Raw genomic sequence first — 27,346 nt, 5'->3', positions numbered from 1 at the left:
GCTAGTCAAATTTCACTTTCAAACCACAAATTATCTTAGGTAAAAATTGGATATTTCCTCCCACTCTGAAAGTTTGAGTATGAATGAGAATGTGACTATGCCATTGCAGAAAGCATCCCTAATTCTGACTGCAGATACAGCCCTTCCAGGTGATGAGCACTTTCTCCCCTGTGCAGCACTGCACGTGGCGTGTAACAGAGAGACCTGATACTGCACTGAGAAGGACATCACCACAGAATGGAGCTGGCTAAGGACCCCAGAGATACACCCAGGACTAATGCATCTTAACACTGCTGTCTCCTGTTTCTTTGGAGAATACCAATAGGAAGGAATTGAACCAGCAGTTCCAAAGGAGCTGCAGAGAGGAAGAGAACAAAAAGGATAACCAATATAAGAGGGCATGTTCTAGTGCCAACAAAGGAAAGAACAAGAGGTACCAAATGACAAAATCAAGCAAGTGAACAAAACCAAGCAATTTGAACTAGAACTTGGCTGCTGATTCTGCTTGGTTTTATTGATGATGACAACCATTATATCCATGTCATTTGACTGCATGCAGGTGGTAAGGATGTTCCTTATCTTGATACCCAGCTGATCTGTTTCAGGTATGAGGGATCCACATCTACACTGTATCTACAAATAATATATCACAGTATTTTTCCTTTTAAACTGTATGATACTGTTTTATAGTTAAAAGCCACATAAATACAGTTGGACTCAAAGATCTTAAAGTCCTTCTCTGACCTAAATGAGACTACGATTTCCTGTTACTATTAGAACAGAAAAAGCAACATTAGGGATACACAAGCACCTCCAGAGAGCAATTAATCTCCTCCTAAAACACACATTTGAGACAGGCATGATGAGCAGTCTGTTCAATGTACCATACTTTCACCCTAGTATGGATGAAAATGATTAGCTGGGGCTCTGACATCTAGCTTTTAAAAATTTCAAGGATGGAAGAGGTGAACCTCAGTCTCAGGGGAAGGATGCACACAAGCAGTTCAGCTCTCCTCCTGCCTCTGACCAGAGGCAGAACATCCCTCCCTGGAACAGGAAAACGCAGAGGTAGCAAAATCAGAGTTTGTACCACTGGGCACCCACACATGTACAGTTTGAAGAGGAGAGATGGGAAACAGCTCTCACTGTTCCTTGGACATCTGTCACCTCCAAACAGGTGGCCCAAGGAAATGCCCTGTAACTGGGGAGATGCCCATGCTCCCTACACAGATCATCCATTCAGTCTCAGCAGTACAGTGCAAACCAACTTACAGGCCAGACACTACTAGCAAAATTACCAACATCATTTCACTGAGCCCTTCAGTCAGGACAGCAGAGTTCACAAACGCTCCCACAACTCCTCTGCATCCACAGCTGCCCTTCCTGAGCCAGCTCCATCCTCTGCTTTGAGCTGGCTCACACTCTGCTGCGTGACTTGGTGAGTCAGCTCAGCAAGAGAGGTGAAAAGGCAATACTTGAGAAGCTTTCCATGATTACAAGTTAGGCTAATTCATTCAAGAAAATTACATGCATTTCCCAGATATATTCAAATACATCAATCTAGTCTGAGAACGGACTGGATTTGTTGGCACTTAAAATTACATTCCCACTTATTCTATTCATTCTACAGAATCTTAACAAAGAAATCATCAGTTTAAACAGTCTGCTGCCTCAGGTTACAGAAGTTTGCTTGCGGATTATTCTCTCTCCCACTTTGAAAAGCACATAAATTATTAACACACATCACTAAAATACTCTGTCTTTCAACAAAGACATTCTAAACATTTGTCAACAAAAATCAGTTTACTGGGTAGCCTCTAACAATATTTTGCTAAGAAAAATACAACTGATGTGTTTTAGGGTTAAAAAAAAAAATCATCACTTTTCTTGTAATTTCAGAAGACCAAGCAGAGCTGGCGTAACAATTAGTGAATATTTAAGTGCTTGATATTCACTGGAAATAGTCTGACAGCAATGGCCAAATAATTTCAGGCACAAGAAGAAAAGAAAGTCTCAGACTGATGAATAACTGACATTTGACCTGCTGTTCACTTCCTAAGCTGGAAAAAAAAGCAATTCATAATTGAACTGAAGTTGAAGCTGGCTAAGAAAGCATAAAACACTATTTTACTTTTCTGTATTGCCGTGCTGTCTCATGCTCTTTTTAATAAATTGTTTATTTCACTGGTTATAACTGCATATTGAGGACAGATGTAAATACCTAGACAAGGCAGTTATCATTACCCACAAATGTAAAAGAAAATAATTCAAACATTTATAAAACTGTGGCTGAAATTTTGAATTTAATAGGTAACACAGCACTTGTGGAAATTTATGAGAAAGCACATGTAATATTTGTTATTAACTATTGAGACTTTCTAATATTTAGCTTTTCCTGGCACACATTTTGGCTTGAAGCTGGTGGGAGCACAGTTAACAGACTATGTTTCCCCACAAAGGGAATATGAACCACCACCATATTTTGTTTGTTTGCATGAACAAACAAAACCAGTCAAACAAAAAAAACCCTCACCCAGAACATAATCCTTAAGAAACAGACCTCCCAAGAGGATTATGAAGTCCTTCTCTCTGAAAAATTTGGGACTGAGGCAGAGAAATTCCCTGCCAAGGTACTACATCCAAACTCCAGTGGAAGATAAATAGCTGTAGATCCAAGACCATTTGGTCTTTATTCTGTATTCTCAAGTAATGTGAAGCTTTTCTCTTCCAAGAGAAGAGCAAACTGAAATGAAATGTTTACAAGTGACGTTTACAGAGGATTACACCTTTACCCTGCTTTCTATTAAGGGACTCCTGTTGCTTAAGAAACCCGTGTTAATCCCCCAAAGCAGATGACATTTTCCAACCCTGCATATTTCACAAAGCTTGAATATATTCAAAGGGAAAGGAAGTTGACACAATACAAAAAACAGATGTTTAATAAACTTGAGTAATTGGACAGGCAAGCATGTTTTGGTCCTTCCAAAAGACAGCTACAGAAAGGAAGCAAATATTCTCTTGCAGACACAATAAAGAAGACTTTGGTTTGGTTTTAATTAAAGAGATGAGATCCTAACCAAAAGAAGAATCTTAACCTCCTGTGACATAGTTTGATCTCACCTTTGATGCCAAAAAGAAACAGCTCTTAATTGCTATTTAACATCAATATATCATCCCAGTCACATCAGCTTCATTCACCCAGAGAGCAAGACATGATCAGCAGCAAGCATCATATCAGTCAGGGTGAAACCTGGTCTGAGTCACCAAATCATCCTGGCAGCCTAACCAGAGAATCAGTCTTGTCTTCTGCATCACCCAGACAGCAACTACACTGACTCTGCACTTAGGAGCAGTTTTAAAACAGATTACTTCAGGCAATGAAACAACTATAAAAGTAAATATAATATAAATGGCAGACACTAAACATGAAAGGGGTTTTTTTTTTCCCAGAAGGATCTGAAGTAGATGCAATCATCAGCTATTTTTACTGTTCTTTAAAAACTCTATGTCGTTTTCACTTAAACTGCTTTGAATCTATAGGGGAGATCATATCAGAACAAATATATGAAAATCTAAGGTTTGCTATGGCTTTATGGAATCAATCCTGTTCCCTTTCAACTACCTTAGGTGAGAAATAAAAGCAGAGGAAAATCAAGCAGTACAGAACTGTACATCTTCACTTTCTATTATGTAATACACAACCTCTGTTTTGCAGTGTGGGGTTTTGCAAGTCTTCAGGTTGACATGTCAACCTTTCAAAATGCCCAAGATCTCTCTATATATGATTATCATTGCGTGTACACAGGTGGAAAATGTTCTTCCTCCTTCCTATTAATAATTTTAGCTAAAGCCGTCATCCTCTCACCTAGCAGACAGGAAATGTATTTGCTCATTCTATCACATAAGTCAGCCTAACACTGGCTGAAACAGAATGCTGAATTTGGGACCTCTGCAGTCTCCACTTAGCATATCTAACCAATCTGTCAGTAAATACAGCCAAAGTGGAAATTAGAAACAAAAAACGGGAGAAATATATTCCACACTTGCATGCAACATCATGACCAACAGGTCATGACCTCTTGACTCATGGCCTGATTTTCAGGCACTAATCACCTCCAACTGCAGCTGACATCTAGTTCTTGTCTGAGAGTTTGTGGCAGACAAAAAACCAAACATACAGAGACTCAGTCACAAAATGCTGAATAACTTAAAAGAGGGAAGGATGTTCTACATAATTTGTCTTCTCATAGCTGAAGAGATAAAAATGTGCTCAAAAAAGATAACTGAAGAATTTTATACTTTACTTATATGTTAAAGGCAGGAAATACAAAGTCAAAGTCATCTAATCTTTTTTTTTTTTATAGCAATGCCTACCTTTCCCCCTCCTCCTTCAAGCATGTGTACCCAACCAGCTAAATGGATATGTGTAAAAGGATTCAGGACTATCTATTCAAGTTTTCACTAGCTTTTTGGAATGTAGGAATGTTGAAAGATTCTTCAAGAAAATACTGTTTGTTAACAGCAAGCAGCATAGAAGATTTTTTCTTATGCATCCCTTTCTTTTACAATATTCCATTTACAACAATTGATGAAAATGCCTTCATTGTGGCTTCTATTTTTAAGTTTCCCATACAAACTCTCCCCACATACTATATGGGGTTTTTCCTATTAAAAAAATATAATTTACGGGTCCATATATAGGCATGTGGATGTCTCTTCTTGGAGTTTTGTTCTTGTGAGAAGTAATACAGTGAGCCAAACATGGTATGATTTTATGGCATCAAAGTACTAACACCTAAAGAATAATATTCCTTGAGAAACTCAAATGGCACTGGAGTTACTTTACTTTTAAACAGCCCAAACAGCAGCAGCACTGAGGGGTAATGGAAGTAGGTCATATTTTCCTCATGTTTTGTTATATACAGAACAGACAAAAATCTGATGGATTTGGCACTCATAGTAACAAGTCATCTGTATACAATGTGAGAAAAGGGGTTGCTTAAGAGCAAGGATATTGAATCATGTCTCTTGGAATATAATTTAAAAACAAACCAAACCAAAATTCAATAAACAAGAAAAAATAAACAAGGACACAATAAAAACCTAAAACCATGACAATTTTCAAACAAAACAATAACAAACCCAATAAAAATACTACATAGATAAGGTCTTACAGCTAATGGGGTGTTGGTGCTTAAGGTATAACAAGAGTAGCACAGAGGTAAGATTAGACAGATGGACAGTCCCAACTACCCTACCACTTCCCCCAAATTCAGGAGGAAGTAGCACGGCATCTCTTTCTGTTTTTATGCAGACTTCATGAGAAAATAAAAAACAGGCATCATTAAACTTTATACCATCCTACAAGACACACTACAAGCATCAATAAAACCACCCAAAGCATGGCTCATTTGCTAGCACAGAAAGGTTTATGCAGCAAAATTCCTGAAATTGTAGGAAACACAAATCCTTCTCAGTTTATACTTGTATCATATTTGCAAAGTTATTTTCATAATCATAGCAGATCAGGTTTTGGGAAGCGTAATTCAGATCTTCAACCACGCAAAAAGTCTTTAATTCTCCCCTGAAAAGCAAACCCACAGATGTGCTTAGGCATGTATGTTTAATGTCTTCTGCCCACAGCCACACTTGCTGCTCCTAAAATATTTTGTTGAAATGGTATCACTTTCCTTTTCTGTGTATACTGCACCAATTTGGCTAAAAACACGAAGCTTATAAATAGGAACATGGGGTTTCCAACATGAATAAACACCTCAATTTAGATGCATCAAAACTTAATCATTTTTGTGAGATGGGACTAAAACAACTAATGTCTTTAAGAGCAGACTGAAAACACCATGTATTCCTCCATTTGACTATGCATAGGTTAAAGACAAAAGGCTTTACAAAAGATTTGCTGTAAAAGATTTTGTATCTAAGCATCCTGCATGTTTTACCACAAGATTTGACTTTCAAACCAACTGGGCTTTCCTTTAATAGTGATCGTTATGAAATAAAAGTCTCTGAAAACAATCATATTGAAGTGATCGCAACAGAAAATTGTTAATATCCCCAGGTCTTTCAGATGTTGCTGAAGTTAAAAACAAATGAAATGCTGATTATCTTCTAATATTAAAGGCCAAAAAATACTGTTTTCTTAAACTCCCAGAAGCAAAGCTGGAGTTACAGGGTGCTTTGCATCCACATAATCTTATATTTTCTTCTAAACAATTTAATTAAATGGACCTAATCAAGAAATGTCTGCACATCTTTTTCAATTTTCAAAATACAGTGACTTAGTATCTACAGATGGGTTAAAAAAACGCCAAACTCGTCTCTGGAATAATAGAGATATTTATATCATATAAAAGAGCACCAAAATAGTATCAGTGTTGGATGGTTTAAACTATAACGACACTTTTGAGCTGCAACCATTATCTAAAGACTGTTTTTTACCTAAAGACTGTTTGCTGTGGATATTTGACAGGCATTGTGAAAGGTACACAAGTGTAACAAGTTGCTACATACATGGGCATTTCACTTGATGGCAGTTCAGTTCACCCATAACCTGCCTGCCCAGAGAATTTACCTTCCACTAAAATAAAATCTGAGACTGAACACATAGCTGCAGTTGGATCACAAACAGCAGCAGAGAGCAGATCAAAAACCGTCTGTACGTACACATAGAAAACAGACAAACAAAACCTCATAAGCAGGCCATAAAACATTATAAACATTTTTTAAATTATAATTTTTAAACGCAGAATTCCTTCATGTTAATACAGGGGTAACATTTTTCCCTAAACATACAGTTTAGGGCACTGTATGTCTAAGACCTCTGTATCTTGCTGATGATCCTCCATTTTACAGAAGGGAAATCTGAGCCAATGAAGGCATGAAAATTACCATAGCTACAGAAAATGCAAGTAACAAAGGATGAAATTTGAACTCAGGTTTCCACTTTCCCATTCACTGAAGTCTGAAGACTTTGAAAAATATACATTCCAGTACACTTCCATAACAGCAGCAGTGTTCAACCACATTTCATTTTAATTGTGCAAGCATGGCATGTTAAAATCATTAGTGGCTACCAACAGATAAATTGTGTGAAACTGGATCGGTCTTGGTATCAGAACTAATTCTAACTGATTTCACTGATCACACACTAAAGCAGTAGCAGCTCTGTCTCCTTGGCAAGGACAAACCCAGATTAATCTCAACAGAGTACAGAGAAACTTTAGATGAGACTGCTTTGCTTCTTTCCTTGCACTCAACTTCTGTGAGAGCACCAAGCACTTGTAAGAGTGATATAAATTACTGAAAACTTTGATGATTACAAGTTAATATCCCAAGGACTTGCCAGAGGAAAGACAAAAAAATCTGTATAGATCTACAGTTTACAGGATCAAGAGCAAAACAGCAGCAAGGAAATACATCCACTGTTCAAAAAGTAGAGGAAACCGCTAATGAAATATTTGAAGAAAAAAAGAAACACCAAGGACTTTAACTTCTCATGAAGCTGTTCAAACAGAAAAGGAATTAATAATTGTAATTTACAGTTCACTTCCCTGTTTAATGCTATTGTATTGCACCATGATCTATTTAATGCTGATATACACAACAGCCATTTTCTCTGCAACATGAATTCATTAGCAAAAGAATTACAGCTGAAATAAAAAGAACTGGTTTGAGAATATGTATTATCAGAAATGCCTGAATAATCTTTGGCCACCCCAACCTCCACATCCTTACCGGAATGTCAAAAGTCTCTTGTGTGTCATCCAGCATCTGAATTTTGATAGAGACAAGTTTTCCTGGAGTTGTCATAGGTGGTTTCTGTCCATGCTCCAGAGTACTGATCCCAGCATTTTCCTGAGCTCCTAAGCGGGATCCTGCTGTTGGTCTCTGCTCAGTTTCACCCATGTTTAGGGAAACTTGTTTCTTATATCTGATAAAAGAATAAGGGCAAAGAAGACCATATTAGTCATAAGGAAGATGTTTTGCACATAAGCATCATGCTATATATGCTTGCAGGTAGTAAACTGTATGACCATTAACAAGTAAGAGCATCACAATTTTTTTCTTAATGTTTCACATGAAAACAAGAAAATCAGACAAACGTTGTACTTTTCAAAATGCACAGCCTAATCACCTCCTTGGGGTAAGGCTGATAGGCTACAGACTGCACTAGGGAAAATTATTCCTTTTCCCCTGGAAAAGTAAACAAGACCACATTGGAAATAGAGCACGACAGAGCCCAGATTTTAATTAATTATGTACATTTTCAATTATTTATGAATCAGGCTGTTATCACCCCCAGACAGGATTCCCAGAGAAGGTTGGAAGGCGAGAAGAGCAAGTGAGACAACTCAGCACTTGCTGACCATCATTCCCTCTTGGCTACATCAGCACTTTTTCCTTCCAGCCTTCTCTGGCACTTTGCAGCTGCCACCTTGGTAAGGGTCTGCAAAGTGGAAAGCCAAGGGGTACAAGATTACACCAATTACACTGGGGACCAGAGCTGCTCCAGACCTGGGACCTGGCCTGATCCCACTGATTAGCCAAGAACTGTGAGGACATGCTACTGGAAGGCCAGAAAAAAACCCAACACTGACTGGGAAATTCTTCATTATTGGCACAACCATTAACCTTATTTTTTAACTCAAGCACCATTAGTTTTACTTGTTGAATGTTACACATCACACTAGAATTTTATTTCACTTTTCCTACCCAGCTTTTTGACACTCCAGATGGGTTTCTGATGAAACCCACTTCTACTGTCCATTTATTTTTCTTAGTAAATGCATTTTCATTCTGCATGACTTTTATACAGTGATCAATGACCAAAGCATGTAGCACACAGATGGGCACAAATGGAAATGTAACTTTCCAGCTAAACAGAGGCATAAGAAGAGTACTGCCAATCACTGCCTGGCCTTAACTCTGAGGTTACAATTATTGAGAGGCCTGTATGGGAAAAAAAAGGAAGACAAGACAGCCTATGAATTTGTGAATGCAACACCAGTTCTACAGGATTCTATAAAGAACAGTGACAGGTAATAAGACACCAGTTCCCACCATAAGGATAGAATAAAAACAGCCCTGTCTTTGGCAGGATACATTATTTACTACACATTACTCTTCCATATCCTGACTAATCTGTTCCCACAGATTTTTTACACAGCAAATACTAGGCGTAAAAAAATTTAAAACAGCGCTTGGATTAAAAGAAATGTTAGCTGAGAAGGAAGGGAATAAAAAATTATGGATCCCACACTTCTAAGTAACAGCTCAATGGGCACAAGTGAAGGAGAAGAAATAAATGCAGGCAAGCTTTTGCAACGATTCAGCACAAACGTGCCCATCAAGGTCAGAGAGACACTAGCAAAACTTACCCAAGCACATGCCAACCACTACCAGAGAGGCAAATTTTTCCTCAATTATCACTGCAATCTAAAAATCTATGAAATCAATTATATTTATCTTCTTCTTCTTCTTTAAAAATTATTAAATTAAATCTTTTTATAAGACAAGCAGTGACAACAAGAAAGCCTCAGCTGGAAGCAGGAATTCCAGAAGAAAAGACACCAAGGTCTACGTACAAAGACTCCAGGCCCCTTTGAAAATAATCTGTTTTTCCTGTGTGTGGAGTACACAGGATCATCTAAAAAGGTAGCACAGGCACCCAGTCTAGAAGTGCACAAGGATTCTGGTGCAAGTAAGAGCTCTCCTGAAGTCACCACAAACCCCAGCCAGCACCAAGAGGGCAGACAGGACCTCTACAACTGCTGGGCTACTATAGAAGTTTTTGGCTATGTTCTTTCCATTAAATCATAAATGCAGCAATCAACCAAGTCAGTTCAAGTGATACCATTAAACAATCCATGCAAGGAAATATTACAGACACTGAATCCTTCTATAAATGTTCTTCTGACTAGATACAGTAGCCCACACACACAATCAGACAGGCCAATAAATTTATGAAACATATAAAAACCACTCAAATTTAGGAGCCAAAAAAATCATGGAGGAAAGGTACAAGCAGAACCACTCCATATACACAGCTTATTTTTTTAATATTATTAAGTTAGTAATATAGAAATTCTTGCTTTATATATATATATTTAACCATTTGGTTAAAAACATACACTTTTATTTGGAAGAAAAGATCTAAGAACTATTGTACTCAGGCTACCCTCATCACAAGCATCTGCTACTTGGAAAATTAAAAGAAGACCTTCCATTTTTTAACCTATATGCCTAAACATCAGCATGCTGCACTGGAAGTTATTTAGGGTTTTTTTTCTGCATGCCACTAGTCTCACTATGCTGCTGTCATAACATCAGCAAAATATTTTTACTACACTTTTATGTAAGAGGCGTTAAAAATTACCCTCTCTAAAATAACAGAGCACATCAGTCAAGCTGTATACCTTTATATCATTTTGATCTAGGAGACAGTGAACTAAGGTCACAGAACACAACCACAGAGTATTAAGCAAACATTGAGCAAACCTGAGGAGATCAGGATGCCTGATGTCTGTCATGATGAAGAGATGGATCAGGTCTGGACAAACAATAGAGAAATTCAAAGACTCTCTAGTAGAAAGACAACAGTAAATTGGGGAAGGAGTTAATCAAGAAGAAGGAGCAGCAGAACACCAGATTCTAGCATAGGCAGCTCTAAGCAAAACATGCGGAGACAGACAACCGATACAGAAGCAGAGTGGCAAACAGAAGAGGATTCATCTGAACTCTGAATTAGGAGTTTCTGCCTGCTCTTTCTGACAGCTGTTGAAACCAGGGCCAAAACCAAGTCTATTGTTTCAGCTGCAGGCTCACTGGATGTCAGTGCCGTTCTCAGTAGTGCTGTAGCACCTGCAAGATGGAGAGAGCCTGCTGCAGAGAACGAACCTGTATCCTCACCTGTGTGAGGGGAGAAGTTACTGACACAGCAGAGCTGCCCACAGAGGAGTCTTGTCCCCTTCTGCTCCTTCCCAGCTCCCACCCATACAGTCCCAGCTGGTGCTGGGCACTGACTCTCACCCTCCTCAGGCTGAGCCACAGCACCTCTCTAACTCAAAACAATTCAGTGTTTTGTTCTTGGCTGGGTTAGCAAATTAAATCAGCTCTCGGCAGGCTGGAAAATCCAAGGCCAGGGTGAGCTAAGCCCAGCCAGCTGCTCTCAGGCCACTGGGCTGACTAAAGCTTTCTCTGCTTACAGCACCTGAAAAACTCAAAAAAGCCCTACAACTGCCATTAGATAGATTAGGAGATGCTGTTTTGTTCTAATCACACATTAATAACCCTTTTATACAGATACTAAACGCTTAGATTAAAAATGTAAGGTCTGTAGATTCTTATGCAGTAGCTGGACAAAGGCCACAATGTGGTTCAGCATAAAGCCACCTCAGTTCTCCATGTTCAAAGCAGGCACATTTTATATCATCAGAAAGGTTCTGGCCAATTAAAATTTCCACATATTTTCCTCTGGCAGGATGAAAAAAGTATCAAATTCACGTAGTCTAAAGGGAGCTGTGAGTATAAACAGCACTTGTTGGGGTTAGGGCAGGGAAAACAGGGGCAGGAATAAAGGGTTACAAAAATTACAAAATACTGAGGAAAACAGAAGCAGTATGATGGAATAGATGCCAGTCTGCCTCCCACCTACTCTGCTCTTTAGGTCAGACCAGGGCTCAGAATTTGATGTAAGAGGCTCCCAAAGCCTGAAGACTTCTGTTACGGGAGAGAATGGCACCATGTATCCAGGCCCTTTCCACTTCTTTTGCTTTCCTTTATGACACATTTCCACAGCATGAAACAGAAGGAAGCACAGCGCTCAGGACACTCCTCTTAAAGGTGGGGAAGCCTGAGGCACAGTGGGATGGTGTGAGTTTAGCCCTGCTAAAGCACAGAGCAGACTTGTACACCTTCGGTAAGAGAAAATTCTATACATGCAGCATAAATGGTCAGTGATGCTGCTCTTTCATCAGTACATCAGAATTAACATAAAAATGAAATCAAGCCTCTTGAACCCATATTAAAAAACAATGATAGCATAACAAGGCAACAGGACCAGGAAGACTGAAACTACAATTCAGCTTGAAATGATGGGAAGCAGACAGTTCAGGTTTTTATACTGCAAAGCATTATCCTGCTTAATTTGTGCAAGTCCCTGGTAGAGCTCTACAAAGCAAATGTGATGATTAAAAAAATTTAAATTATTTATGTAAATCAGAGAATCACAGAATATCCTGTCTTGGAAGGGACCTAAAAGGATCAGTGAAGTCCAATTTATAATTTCTTTGATAAAACCCAGCACATTTGCAGAAGCAAGGAAATGGGAAAAGTTCTTAATAGAAAAATAGCTCAAGCTTGAAGGGCAGTAGTACAGACACAGGTGCTGGGTGTCTGTTTCTCTGCTTACACCCAGCAGAACTAAGTCTGACTCAGACTCTAAAGGCAACCTTGCAGCTGAAGGGATTTGTGTTCAGTTTCTTGTCTGCCCTTTCTGCTCACATCCACAGTACTCAGATAGAGAAGGCAGGCAATAAAAATTCAGTTTTTCTGTACCATTAGACTGTCTTCTACCTCAAAACAGATAAGGTTAACACTGTAAGTGATGGCTGCTTCATGAAGTGAGAAGTAGAAAAGCTCAGTGTGAGGTATGGTCAAGAAGATAGGTCATGTCTAGTCCCCTGTACTGTCAGTGGAAAAGGGGATGGAGGGTGAAGTCCTTAACCAGGCTTTATTTCTAAACACAGATTTATTTTTTAATCTTTTTTCTGTCCCTAAAGATGCAGAAAATTAACCTTGAAAAACCTTCCTGCTCAAGAAAACACCATGGCTGCCTACCAAAAAGTAGACAGAGACTTGCAGAAGCAAGTCTTAGAATCAGATTCTTCAGCATTCTGAAGACTTCCTAAAATCTGCAGCAGTAAGAAATTCCCTCAGCTATGCAACACTATCTCTAAAAGAATAAAATTCATCATTTCTACTGAAAATTAATAGAGCCTACAAAGTTGCCCATCTTGGTCAGACTCTGAAAAATCTCTACACAACACTGTCTTATCCCTTGACCCAGTTTCTGTGGGATGGTTATGCAGCTGGACAGAATAAGTGCTCAGGTTTGTAAAGCAATAGAGTACACTTAGTGAACACCAAACTAGCCTGAGCCTGAAACCAATGTCAAATTTAGGCACCTGAGCAGTAACACAAAGCTTTAAAAACTCAAACTATTCAGTATGCCAATAATGTGGCCCAAAGTCCAGAATAATGAGCATTTTTGACTGTACAGGATAAAAAACACCTCTTGCAAGGCTATCAGTACAGCATTCAGAGAGCCCACATTCATTTCTGGCTTTAGGGCCATTCAGCTTCCAAATGGAACTCATTTATCTTCATTGCATTCAGGTCCTAAAACTGTCTGCAATTCTGTGGCACTAGCAGCTGTCCCAGATTCCAATTCTTCTGCCAGATGTCAGCAAAGAACGGTCCCATCCTGCACAAATTGGATGTGTGCTATCCTTTTTCCTCAGCCCACACACCTGTCACTAGATCTATCAACAAGTGCAGTGATAGATAAATCTGTGCTTTCCCAACTGCCTCTGTGAAAATCCTCATCCCTTAAGCACAACTACAGACTGCTCTGTGAATTAAGCCAATCTGGTCTACAAATACTTTATTTCAACCCACAACACTGCAATTACTTTTGATGGCCATCAGTGATATTGAACAGCAGACATATTGATTCACTTTGTGTTATGTTTCTGGACAATGTTGCGTTTGAAACTGACTGAAGGCAAAAAACTTTTCTCCTTCCCTGCATCTCACACAAGCAAGCAGAGCCATCGAACATATGTAAGTGAGCAATTAAGTAAGCAAAACTTCTTACACTCACCCTCTCAAAGGAACTCCTGAGAAACCTCTTCATAAAAGTTACTCTTTTGTCTGATTGTGACTGTTTCCCAACCTCTGGAGACTTGTCTGCGCTTTGTTCTTCACTACCCCTACATGGCACCCCTGTACCATAATCAACGTCACTTACTTGAATCAGGAATGCCAACATCATATTCAAACCAACACTGCCAATTTTGAAGTTTTTAATTCAGGTTTTAAATCAGCCAACTTGAAGGCACTGTACAAACAGGTAATTCTGCCTACACCTGGAAGGAAAATTAGTGTTTCATCTGCTAAGCCAAGGGGATGATTAGCTCCAATTGCTCAATTAGTGACTCTCACCTAACTATGTTTTCCCTTCACATCCAAAGGCACAGTCTGAGCAAAACAGGGATCTTGTGGAGCCGTGAATCCCTTAATAGACCAGAGGGAGGTATTTCCACACAAATGCTTCATTTGTTATTTGATAAGTTAAAACTTGAATTAAATATTTCCCACTTGCTTTGCAGTTACTGCATCACCATTTAACTACTATGTATGTGTTTATAACATACTTACATATGAAGTTCAACACTGTTTTCCATTGAAAATATTTCCCTGACACTTTGCTTTCCCAATTGGACAAGACCACACCTCTTCCACAAAATTTCTACTTTCTCTCAGGCCAGGGGGAAGATATTTCTTCCTCACTGTAAAACTCCCAACCTGCTTTCTTAGATGTTTTTCAACCCATTGACAAAACTGCCTGCATAAGAAATTATGCTCAGGAAGAAGCTGCAAGCACGTATCATATACTTACATACTCGATTTTATTGACACCCCTTCTGTTTTGCATAACCTGCCAATTCTGTCACTAAAACCTATGAAAAAATGAAATTCAGCACGGTCGTACAAGTAACAAAATGTGATTTTAAAAAAAATCCACTGGAGAAAAAATATTAAGAGTAAAGAGTACATGAAATACATGCTGAAGTCACCCAGCTAATCCTTCACTGATGATAAAATGTGTTGTAGAAGTGAGAAAGTACATGCTATCATTTTATGAAGACATAAAGCATTTTACAGTTGAGATATAAAACTAACACCATGTGGGCAAAAATCTATTTCACATTATGAACAGAAAGACTGTGGAAGTTTTATTGCCACATGGTAAATGCTAGGAACTTATAAGGAGAGTCTAAGAAAACCTCTACTTTTTGTGTTTCCAACCAGCACAGTTTTCTGATTAACCGGTCATGACCTGAGCCCACAGTTTGTCACTAGAAAACACAAATGAAGTGGGTAAGAACTTTAGGCAGTTTGGTGGTTCAATAGTGGCACAAATCAATCCTGAAGCCATTAAAAGCATTTCCCAAAACCCTTTCATGCCATCACTCTGCATAAATAAAGCTGTTGCACCAGCTGGAGTGCTCTGGGTTCATTCACCCATACAACACCTCATGTGAAAGCCAAGCCGAATGTGCTCATAGTAGAACAAAGTAATCTGATTTATTTCCAGATTTAACAGAATTCTGAAAGGGATCCAGCAACTCATACCCAGCTTCAAGCATAACGTAGACGTTTTCCATGAAATAAAAATATGTCAAAAGAATAAATAACACACTACATTAATACTACTGTTCAGCAGTTGGGGGAAAATCTGATACAGTCCTGGTTTTGAGAAATAAAACAGCTCAGGGGAAATGCTATTTCTCTGAACCAAGTATGAGTATACAGTAGAGGTATTCACACTGCCTAAATGCAAGCCAGATCCTCCAGAGAACTGCTGAGCACCAGAGACTAATTCAAGCATTCAGCAGCCCTTCAAGGGAGCTTCTCCCTGCCCTGAGCACACAGACCCCTACCAGAAGACCATCATGGTCAGTGTGCCTGGCCTCTCCTGCTGAGAGCCATCAGAGGTGTCCCTCCAGCAGCCCCACACTTGTGCTGGTGTGCTGCACGAGCAGGGAGCAGGAGCCCAGGAGCTGCAGGGCACACACTGTGCTCACTCAGGGCTGGGCACCCCCATGGCCCAGCGGCTCCAAACCACAGCAGCAATGACATCAGTGCTCAGCACTGGGCAGCCCCCGATGATGCCTATCCAAACATGTTAAATTGAGGCCATAACAGCCTTGACTAGTTTCCTTTATGCCCAAAGCTTGTGATCAGACTCCCACAAAATTATTACATAGCTCGCGCACCAGGAAAAACGTATTTATGGCCAAAGCCCTACACTCAGTATATAACCCACTATAAAACCAGAAAAAAATTTCTGATGTTTTAAATATTTAAACGTCTGCTCCCAAAAGAGACTTTTTATAAGTTTGTAAAACTGCTTGTTATAACTGAATATACAATGATTGTTTTGTTTGGTTTTTTTTAAAATTAAGTCTTTTATATGAGCCCTTATTATTCTTGACCAAGGAAATATCACATTTAATAATGACACAGAACCAGCAAGAAATACTTGTAGCATGAAGAAAAAAATTATTTCATGTACTGTTGTTTAGAAAACAACTTAATATATTCACTTGCATCCTGCTGGAGACAAAATGGGTCATGATGTGTGATTGTATAATACTTACCCTAGAGTGTTTTTAAACTATGCCATTATTATGCTATTATATATTCTTTAAAAGAATTCAAAGATTCTTTTAAAAATTATTGCAAAACTCTCAAACTTCCGTGGGTTCCTAACTCATTTCTCTTTGTGCAAATACTTCAATCAGTGAAAGACTCTACCTGTGCTAAGCACCACAGTCCAGACACTGCCTTGTCCTACGACAGCTCTCCTGATCTTTCAAGATAGGGTACTTTTGCGTCTTTAGATAATTGATAACACTGCGTTTATTCTGTGAACAGCTGTCAGAGATACACAGATGAGAGATGCACAGATATACTGTTACTACAGGTACAGCCTCATTTTATGTTTGGCTAAAATGTGAGTATTATATATGCTGCATGAAGACAGACAAGGGCGGGTTTTCCCTCAAGACAGATGTATGAGGTTTGCAGAACAAACACCTTTTCCCACTGTAACTAACTTCACAATGAAAACTGAGGCAAGTCAGTCCAAAGCACAGCACTATTAGAGCAAGCTTTAGAAGCTGCACCTAGAGAAGGGCTTTCCTGCTCAACCACACCATTGTCTCTTTATCAACAAACCTGTTTCAGTACAGATCACATCCCTGTGATGTTTCTTGTTACATCTTGTTTCTTGTTACATCTCAAAACTAATTACTCACCTGCTTGGAGGTGTGAAAGAGTATTATCTGTGGAATCTGTACCTTTTACTACTAAAGGGGACAGTGGAAAGCACTGATTCTCTTGTTCTGTTCTCTTCCTTGCAGCATTGGCAAAAAGAGTTAGCAGAAGTACTGCCAAAGCAGCCCACCAGTCTGCACTGACCCCTTGAAATGTCATTGGAAGCAACACTCCAAAACAGCCTTTACAATCCAAGCAAGACAGAGAGGTGTAGGAATTGGATTCATTTTTAAAATTCAGATATCAAGAGGCAGAAGCTGACAGTGAAAGATCAAGCAGAAAGAGGCACATAATAAATAATACATTTCAAATAATCCAACATGAATGCTGCCTGGAAGATTTTAACAGATCTTCTCACTCAATACAAGGCTCCCAGTAAGGCAGCAAGGCAGAGGACACTGCTGTGCTGGGCAAAGCAGCCACGCTGGGTATTAGATTGCTCTTCCTTCCCTTGGAGAACATCCTATACTCCTCATATTCCCTTCTTGGCTCCTGAGTCTCACGTAACTTTAGATTCTGCTGAACACGGAAATCAGTTTTTATACCCATATCCAATGGTAGCACACAGGGCATTCACAGCAGGCAAAGACCTTTAAGGAGCCAGGATCTCCCAGGAGCCTTTCCTGGCCGAGCACGCTCCAGTGCCGCTCTCTTTCCCAGTGGCAACCCAAGGACTGCCCGCAGAGCGGGCCAGCACGCACCAGCCCGGGAACAGAGGAGCCCGAGACTCCTTTCATTTCCATGGCTGCCCAACTGGAGCAGTTCCAGGCTCTGGAGGAGATCCAGGCCCTGGAGCAGAGGAGCCCATCTTAGCTGTGCTGGCTGTGGCCGGGCTGCCGGCGCCCGGGCAGCAAGGAAGCGAAAGGAGTGCATCTGGAGTGCTGCAGGGACAAATGCCAGGCCTGAGGGAGCAGACTGGGACAAGGGCCCAAAACAGGAGGGAGAGCAAGCACAACAGGCAGGGAAGGGAGCCAGGGATCTTTAGGCAGTGCATAAAACAAGGCAGGAAAAAGGAAGAAGTTGACTAAATGCAAAAAAGAAAAATTGGACAAGGATGGGGAAGGGGCAGTCATTCAGACAAGATGTCTGGTGTCTGACAATGACTCTGCAAGGGAGGTGAAACTGCAGGTGAAAGATAAGAGAAAAAGAAGCCAAAATTGAAGAGGTGTCCCAAAAAGTGCAAAAGGATAGTCAGGAAGGGCAAGACAAATGGGGGGGGCAGGGGGGAAGTATGTCACATTTGATAGAAAATAGCTTATTTCCTGTGCATGGACAATGACATCAGGTTTTATTCCTGACAGATTCCTCCGGATTGATTCCAAGCCTGTCAGAGGTCAAGAAGCTTTTGGACAACATCCTCAGGAGGCACACGGTGTGATTCTCGGGGCTGGCCTGTGCAGGGCCACGAGTTGGACTCAGAACCCTTGTGGGTCCCTTCCAACCCAGGATATTCTATGATTTCCTTCCAGAGGTGGGACCAAAGTCAACAGCCCTATCCTGCATTTACAAACAACTCAGAGGTCTCCCCCTCTCAGGGTGAGAGCAGCACAGAGGAGCTCGACTGTCTGCTGCCACTGCTGTCATCTCTTACCCCAGTGCCAGAAATCCCCACTGAAGGGTGGAAACCCTAGAGCTGCTATGGCAGCTTTCATCTTCAAACAGAACAGATTCTCATTTTCCTCTTTAAATAAAGGAATCCTGCACAAGGAAGAGATGAGAATCAGGAATTGTTTGCATTTTAAGCATGTTATCAAACTACAAGTTACCCTTTTCCTGTTCTTGCACACCATAACCTTTACCAATTTCCCTCCCTGGATCCGCCAAAGGCCACTCTGCCTATTTCACTGCACAAGAAAGCACAGTTACAGGAATGCACTCAGGACTTCTTTTTTCCACCCTGATCTATCCTTAAGGCTAACTAACTCCTTGAACTCTACTGTTAAGACAGAATTAACAATTATCTTTCTGTGCTTTCTGTAGAGAAGGCTGATTTACTCTTAAAAAGCACTTATTCTAACTTCATGATTGTTTCAGGAGAAGGCATCACAATATCTTTACTTCCTATAGGGAGAATTCCAGACAGAAAACCCAAGTGTCCAAGAGACATGGAGACATTGGCTTCACTAGGAGCTGAGAGTCTAAATCCATTTATTGATCTAGGTCAAACAGCATGAAAACCCACAGCTTCTGTACATGCAAAGCAAGGTTCTTTAGGGCCAAATTATGCTTCAAGTATTTCACAGCCCACAGCCCACAGCTTGCTTTAGACACAACTATAGGCTACATCCAGGAGCATGAGCCTTTCTGAAAATTATCTCTTGCTGATTTTCTCAAGCTTACCAAGAGTTTAACCATTTTCTGGGTGTTTAAATAACTTCTAACAATACAGGGAATTCTGCTGAGAACTGAGTCGAGTTCCTTAAAAGCAGGAGGCCATCACCACGTTGAGCCACCCTTCCCTTTCAACATCTGCCAAAAGCAAGGAACGAGAGCTTTCTCATGGACAGTGCAACAGACAACAGTGCCCTGGGGTAGGAGAACTACCTCCACACCCAACAAATAACATAAAGATTGCTAGGTGGGGAAAATGCAACTAAATAATTACACTTGTGTTGTTAATCACAAAAAGGGAGAACTACATCTTTACATTACGAACTTCTGCTTTGCAATATTAATCATGTTCTTTAAAGAGCAGCTGACCTACAATTATATTCCAAGTATTAAGGTGGGTTGACTTCTCATGAGAACTTTAAAGAAAGCAAATCACATGACTGGCATTACCTTGAGAGTCCAGAAAACATTATCCCTAATTTTCGTAACTCCTGAATATGAATATTTCAATTCCCAAGGTCTACAAGTGAAACATCTGCCTTCAAATCACACCTCATAAAATAAACAGTGTAGGATTTGCTTTTGGCATTCCTTCCACCTTGCCCCCAACTGCTCCACTCCCATAGAGACACCAGCAATCGGAGATCTCCTCATATATACACCCTCTGTCTCTGATTCCAGCCATCCAGTCACACACACAGACAAACACCCCACTCTCTTCATCTTTCAGTGGAGGAGGTGAGTACTTGTGCAAAGCTCAGCACACTTCAGGAGCATGCACACACAGAAGCTTTCCCATGTGGAGCACACTGGTGCCCAGTGAGCAGAGCAGGGAAGTGCTAGAAGTGTTGGAGGGAAGAAAAATGGATGTAAAATAACATCAGCATTGGACACATGGGAGGGGAAGGAAATTACCATCTATTGTGCACTGATGTAGTATTATGTAGGTTGTTTAATTTTATGTAATTTCATACATGGAATATTTTCAGGGGTTTAAATCACTACAGCAGAAAGGCGGTGCACCTAAAGAATATTTAAACATCTACCAGGTATGGAACATTTCCCCTCTAGCATCAGATAGGATTATATTTTCATAGGGTCACTAACACACCTGGGCTCTGCAATCTGGGCTGGCCTGCATGCAAATGTCTGCACTTTTCCCCAGGGTGCACATCACTAAACAGATGGGATGGTAGTCATGCTCTCATCCTTGGAAGAACTCCTTCAGCTTGAGTTTGGATTGGGACATTGAAAACAAATTATCAACTGTAAAAACAATGCATTGCTATCCCTTAGAACCATGAACCCCTGTATTTTGTGAAAATCCCAGTGTGCATCCTCCAAAGGGATGGCAAACTCACCTCCACTCCAAGAGGAAGAGAATTTCTTCAGAACAAAGTCACAGCCAGCCTGACCCACCTGTCCTGTACTGGTGATGAACAAGTCAAGGCAGGTCCCTGCCTCTGTGGAAGGCTGAGAAGGCACATTTCCCTCATCTGTACTTGGGGGCTGCTCTTCTTCTGCTCTCCAGGTGCCAAAACATATAAATACTGCAGAGTATCACAGGGAGGAGCAGGGAAACATAGGCACATGTTGCAGCTGCCAAATGCAAAGCAGCACAGCATACAAAGAAAAACAGACTTCAAAAGGTTTCATCTCATCTGAATAGTAGTTGTACCTTAGGCAGTCCTATCTATCTGGTACCACCTTCTTCCTAAATACACAAATTTGTCCAACACAGCATATGGACGAAGAAGACATAACTTCTTTGAAGTTCACTACTCTGATTGGTTCAGAAACAGAGGAAAGTCTGAAAGTATTTACAACAGGTAAATAAACCAAGAAGAGAAGGAATTAGCAATACATTGCAGCCCATTGACTAACATACTTGCAACCTGACATCACATCAGACCTCCTCCATTCAGAACCTATTGGGGAAGGTCAGGGCACCCTGACCACAAAAGCAGCAGCAGGAAGAAAGAAAAAGCCCTGTAACAGCAGCAACACACACAAACAAATAGACTTACTGCAGTTTCTCTTGGGCAGTCAAAGAAAAATGGTGATGAGAAATGGATCAGCAGAACCAACACCTAGCTCACCAAACCGACTAAGAGGCCACATGGGGTTTCTCCCCTTTGCAATTCAACCCAGAATACTTTCCCTCTGCTCCAAAACCTGACACTGAAAGATATGAGTTGATAAGGCTGCTGTGGGGTTATTTACTTGCTTTCCAACATAAATAGGCACATTGCAAGCCTCAGGAGTGGAACACTGCGTACAGCATCCCCCCCACCATTAGCTTCTGGCCCAGCAATTCAACAGGAAGCAATGCAGGAAATCCAAGGCATCGGTGTGATTCCAACCCATGCCCTTCCTGTCTGAGGAGAGAGATCTAAAAGCATCTAGGACTCCTGCTAACAGAAGCAGTCAACACCTCTGTTGAAGGCCAGGGTGTGTGGGGGGGAGGAATTCAACTGCCCAACCCGAAGCTAAACATAGTTTAGCCAGTACACATCAGAGGAGACCACACTGATTGCCAATCTGTGTTCCACCTCCATTTTTCTGACATTCAAAGACAAATTACTGCAATCCAGAGGCAGTGAAGCCATGCCCAGCTCTAGGCACGCCAGCCAAGGCTGTGTAGCTCTAGTGCTGTCTCAGCAAGGACACCAAGATGAGGAAGCAGAGGCCACCCAGTCTGCCTTCCCTAGCCCCTTGCAGCTGCTGCCCAGGCTTTGCTGTACACAAAGCAGTATTTTAAAACTTGTCCTGCTAGTTACATCCATGATCCTCAACCTGTCTGCAACATCCTAGCTGTGGGGTTGCAGGAGACACAGTAAAGCTGCCAGCTGGCCTCTGCAAGAGGATGCTGTTCAGGCAGCAGAGCAGGCTGCTAAAGGCACATCATCATGTACTCTCTGCATTTCCCCTGCTCAGCACAAGGCAATGTCAAGGTTACAATTATCCAAGCTATGCCCAGGATGGTCCCTCACACATCTCAGACAGTTACACCGGTTTGTAATGAGCTGCAGTCTGCCAGAGTGGCACTCCTGAAGTGTAGGAGACAGGGGCAGGGGGTAATAGCCTTGGCACACTACCAGGGAACTCACTCCCCAGTGTATGAAAAACTACGATGAACTTTCCTCTTTAAAACAAAACATCAAACAAATCTGCTTGACCTGTCAGTCAGTAAACCCACAACAACAAAAATATACAAACAAAAAAGGAAATTCCAATTAGTTAGAGCTGGGGGAGGCAGGGAAGGGAAGAGAATATTCTTTCCTGAATCTATTTTTAGGCTTTGTAAGGCTGTCTGAAACCATGGCAATGAACCTGCTATAAAATCCCCTTGCCAGCTCGATGTTTTGTTTCCTTACAGGAGAAGATAAATGAGTACACACTATGGACTAAATGGTCTAAACCAGAAACGAATAAACTATCAGGCTACTGGAAATGCATTTGTTGGTTATGAAAACTACTAGTTAAGAGAGGCAGGAGCAGCTGATCAGAGAGACCACCCCATTGAACAATCCCATGTCTCATAAGTAATCCTTTATAGCCCAAATAAACAGTGCTCAGGTGGGATCAGCCTCCAAACTGCACCTTTCCACCTCCACCATCCTTGACTTCTGGGTGTATTTTGACCTTATCAAGAGCACCCTCCGTGCCCAGATCCATTCTCCAGGCTGGGCTCCCATGACCCAGCTGTGGAGGGCCATGTCCCCATCCCACCATTACCTTTCTCCCACCCCATCAGCAGTGCAGTGCTGGGGCTAAGGCTCAGAGGAACAGGTGATCTGGCAGCAGCACTGAGACAGCAAGTACCAAGCACCTGAGGGCTGCAATTGCTCACCCAATCACTAACTGCACACAAAATTTGTAAGAACTTTGTAAGCCTTCCAACTCCAAGGCAGAGTTTTTGCAAAAGAATGGTGGGCTTGTGCTCACTGAAGCACAAACATTATTGCATGAAACAAAGAAATTGAGTCTGACCAAGATTTATCCCTGCTATTCAGATATAATCAATATAACTGGCATCAAAGAAAGGAAAGATGTCATCGTTCACAATCCTACCAGGCTGATGGAGAAAACCCCCCTCTGTCTTCCACTCAGGATTTCAACTAAAACCTTTGGTTTGAATTCTGATTGGTTTTAAAGAGCAAAATAACACCTTCACAGTTATCATAGTCTACAACTTAAACATGGGGTTATCACCCATGCTATTCGGTGTTGTGTGAAAATGAGAGCTACCACCTGGTAAAAATGTGCCTCAAAGATATTTGATTCCAATATATGTCATTTTTCTAATGTTTCTTATTAAAAAGAATGAACAAAAAGAAAACAAGCAGATAGTTTAAATTTTAAAAAACGTATACTCCCTTGGCTTTGTTAAAAAAAAAAACAACAAAAAACAAGAAAGCTGGAAGAGAGAATACTTCACTCTTTTGCAATTTAAATGAGAGTAAAAAATCCCACAGCTGAAAATTAGAGATTTCAACAATTTTAAAGAAATATTTCAGAGCTAATAATTTCCATTAACACCTCTGTGTATACTGCCAGTATAGCTCATTCTATACTCTTATGTGGTTGGTGGTATTAAATTCATCCTGGTTTCTAATCCACTGCCATGCACACCAGATTGGCTGCCAATCTATGCCACTTTGGAGGGCTGAAACATCCTACAAAGCTCAGCTCTGCCTTCATAACAGCTTTGCTTGGTACGTGGGGGAGGAAGACAGAAAACATACCTATCTCAAGACAGTTAATTAAATACCCAGCTCTTTAAAGACTGACACCCCAATTATATTTTGATTCTACATGCTACTAAGTTTTCTGCGTGGATCTGGAGGAAGGGGGGAGGAACATCTCAGTCTTTAAAACTGTTACTCGGCAACATAAAGGAAAAAACCCCACCCAAGCACATAAAGGTAAGTGTGCTGAAAACATTAGAAAATGCAAGACTTCTTCTCTGCACAGAGCACAGAAGACAGGTAGTCTCTCCTGCTCAGTGCTGTTCCAGCACACACATCACCCAGGCGGTATCAGCTTCCAGCATTGCTAAGCAACACCACGCCACATTACCTCAATTGATTCAGGGGAGGGAAGTTGATTCAGGAGCCACTGAAAAAGGCAGAATCTAGATAAAAACAGCTGCACAAACCTCACACACACAGAAGCGAGGATCCTGCAGTCAGAGCAAAAGCAATTAAAGAAAACCATGGGAACACACAAACTGAAGAACAAATAATAACCACGTACATAAAGACAGAAGAAAGGGGGAAATGAAGTCAGTAAAAGAGAAAGAGAAGAGTGCTGCTGTCTCACCTCAAGTACTCTAAGACTAGAACAAGGAACTACCTCTTTCTTTACAGGAAGTAAAAAGCAGTAAAACAGCCAGGAAGCCATTAGAGGCATGGCAGGCTAAGTCTGATCCTCATCAAAAATAGAGCTTGCACATCACTGAGGATCTTTGTTACAAATACTGAAGATCAAATGGCAGGAATTAATATGAAACATTCAATTGAGAACTGTTTCAAAATCCAAACATGCATTAACTCTTCGGAACAATCAACATCTTCCCCTTCATTCTGATCCGAAATTCTATGCATGTCTTAAACATTTGAAGATAAATCCTGTTATGAATACAATCCAAAACAAAACAGTTTACATTAGTATACTAAATAAATCCATGATCAATCCAAAAATTTGAAAACAACCCACTTGTGTAAGCTTTTTAATTGCAATGGAGATTTTTCTGAGTGATAAGAACTGTAAATGATTACATACAACTACACTATCCATGCAAATAATTAATGCAATAAATGCCAATTCATACCAGTCTATATATTATTATTGCCACATCTTTGGGATCTGCTCAAGCCAACGCAAACTAGGACTGAGGCAGAAAGAGGTACTCCCCCATGGCTGTATATTGCTGCCTTCCAGCAACCTCCTCCTTTTCAGCTCCTGTTTCACACATGGGAAGCACTCAGGGCACAGAAGGAAAGTCTGCTCAGCTACTGAGCAGGGCCAAGGGACAACAGAGACAAACTGGCCACCACTCTCCCAAAACTCAGGAAAATGCATGGTGTGTATGGGAGCAAGAAGATGGCACAGGCACAAGACTGTCAAAACCACAGCAACATTAGAGCAGACTTTAGGACCAACAGACTTAGATGCTATTTACCCAGAAATTTTAAAGGCACTTCAACATACCACCACAGAACTATTTACCGTGCTGCCCAGCTTCCCTCTAAGACAAACTCAAAAAACAAGATATAAAAAGCTGAGGATGTACTGCCAATTTCAATAAAAGAACTCCAGGGAACAACAGGCTGGTAGCTATAGGTTCACTTCTACCCTGACAAAGTTGATATAAATTGTGGAACAGATCAGCAGGTATGCAAATAAACATGACAAAGGAATGTTATCATGGCATGACTTCTTTTGCAAACTTGCTGTGACATATATAGGGAAGTGTGGTATGAATCATATGTATAACATGCTTGGATCTCTAACAAACCTTTGACAATGTCTCTCACCACAGGCTTTTAAAGAAATTAAATTGTCATGGGATAAAATGGAAGGTCTTCATGTGAATTAACAATTGGTTAGACTGAAAGAAACAGCACAGACATATACAGCCAGTTTTCACTAGAGCTCTGGTTTTGCATTTGTGCTACTCAATACAGTCATTATTTATGTGAAAAATGGAGCAAGCTGCAAAATTATAAAGCCAGCTCACTATGTTGAGCTGCAGATAGATTTGTCAGGTATTTATTCACACGCACCACAAAGTCACAGCCAATACAGGGAATGGGAACCCTGGAGTCACCACAATTTAATTAAAGTCAGGAACTGCACACTCACAGATGAAGAGCTCAGTGCTGGCTGGGAGAGCAAAGGGAGCAGCAGGAGTGAGCAGCTCAGGGGCACCTGACAGGACGCCACAATAGCTCTGCAGCTACAGATGCTGCACCAAGCAACTTTCAGAGAAGCATTCTGCTGATCATGAAAAGATTGAGAGTGCCAAGAATGGGAGGTCTGAAACAACTTCAACCTAAGAAGAACTGAGCAAACAAGTGCATTTAGATTAGGAGGAAAGATGGATAAAATGACAGACATAAAACCATGAATGGTATTATGGAAAAACTAAATAGGAAATCACGTCTCGGAATAAATGAATTAAGCAGTATAACATGAAGTTTATCAGGCACCTGGTTTAAAAACAAGAGGAAAAGGAGGGACTTTTTCCATACCAAAGTTAATGGCATTGTGACAGGATGTTATGACGGCAAAAATTTAAAATACATTAATACACAGTTAGATGTATTCACAAAAGAAAGTCTGTCAAGGATTGTTAAACAAAGGAGCAGACACGACTTTCTTGCTCAAAGTCCCTGAACTACAGCCTGCCAAAAGTTGGGAGGGATCACTGTTTTACTAACACTTCTCCCCATATGTATTACTACTGACTATTATTAGAGGTGAAATGCTGGGCTAAGCCAGACCTCTGCCTGGAAATATCGAGGCTAAATAATTTCATTGCTGGCAAACCCCCTCTTTTGAGAAGGAACATGCATAAGCAGCACCTGCTGAAGTCACAAGTCAGACAAAGGTTTGCTTCCTATTGGAGAGCTGCACTTGTTTTATCATGTTCCTCTTATATGAACACAGCTAAGCTACATGTTTCTGGACTGGGTTAGGTGTAGAAAGTCTGTAATTTTGCCTACATTGAACAATCTGATTTACCTACTTCTGTTTTGTGGCCTGGTACTGAAAACCTCATTAGAGGTGAGTTATACAAGAGGAGCTCCTGTCCCCCATTTCAGGTGGCTGAGCTCAATTACAGTCCTGTGCTGGTGAATTTGAA

At 40.7% G+C, this 27,346-nt stretch overlaps 1 protein-coding gene across 3 annotated transcripts in view; it reads right to left on the bottom strand.

The window, feature by feature from the left end:
• FARP1 (FERM, ARH/RhoGEF and pleckstrin domain protein 1) overlaps positions 1–27,346 on the bottom strand; it is a 200,462-nt gene that overhangs the window by 153,896 nt on the left and 19,220 nt on the right. For all 3 annotated transcript variants that reach the window (XM_058824877.1, XM_058824879.1, XM_058824876.1), the window contains exon 2: positions 7,753–7,948. In XM_058824877.1, the coding sequence (XP_058680860.1) occupies positions 7,753–7,923 (171 nt within the window). In that variant the 5' untranslated portion in view covers positions 7,924–7,948. The remainder of the gene's footprint in view (positions 1–7,752; positions 7,949–27,346) is intronic.

Source organism: Ammospiza caudacuta, chromosome 2 (genome assembly GCF_027887145.1).
Source record: "Ammospiza caudacuta isolate bAmmCau1 chromosome 2, bAmmCau1.pri, whole genome shotgun sequence".
Taxonomy (NCBI): domain Eukaryota; kingdom Metazoa; phylum Chordata; class Aves; order Passeriformes; family Passerellidae; genus Ammospiza; species Ammospiza caudacuta.
This window is presented reverse-complemented; position numbering and strand designations above follow the sequence as displayed.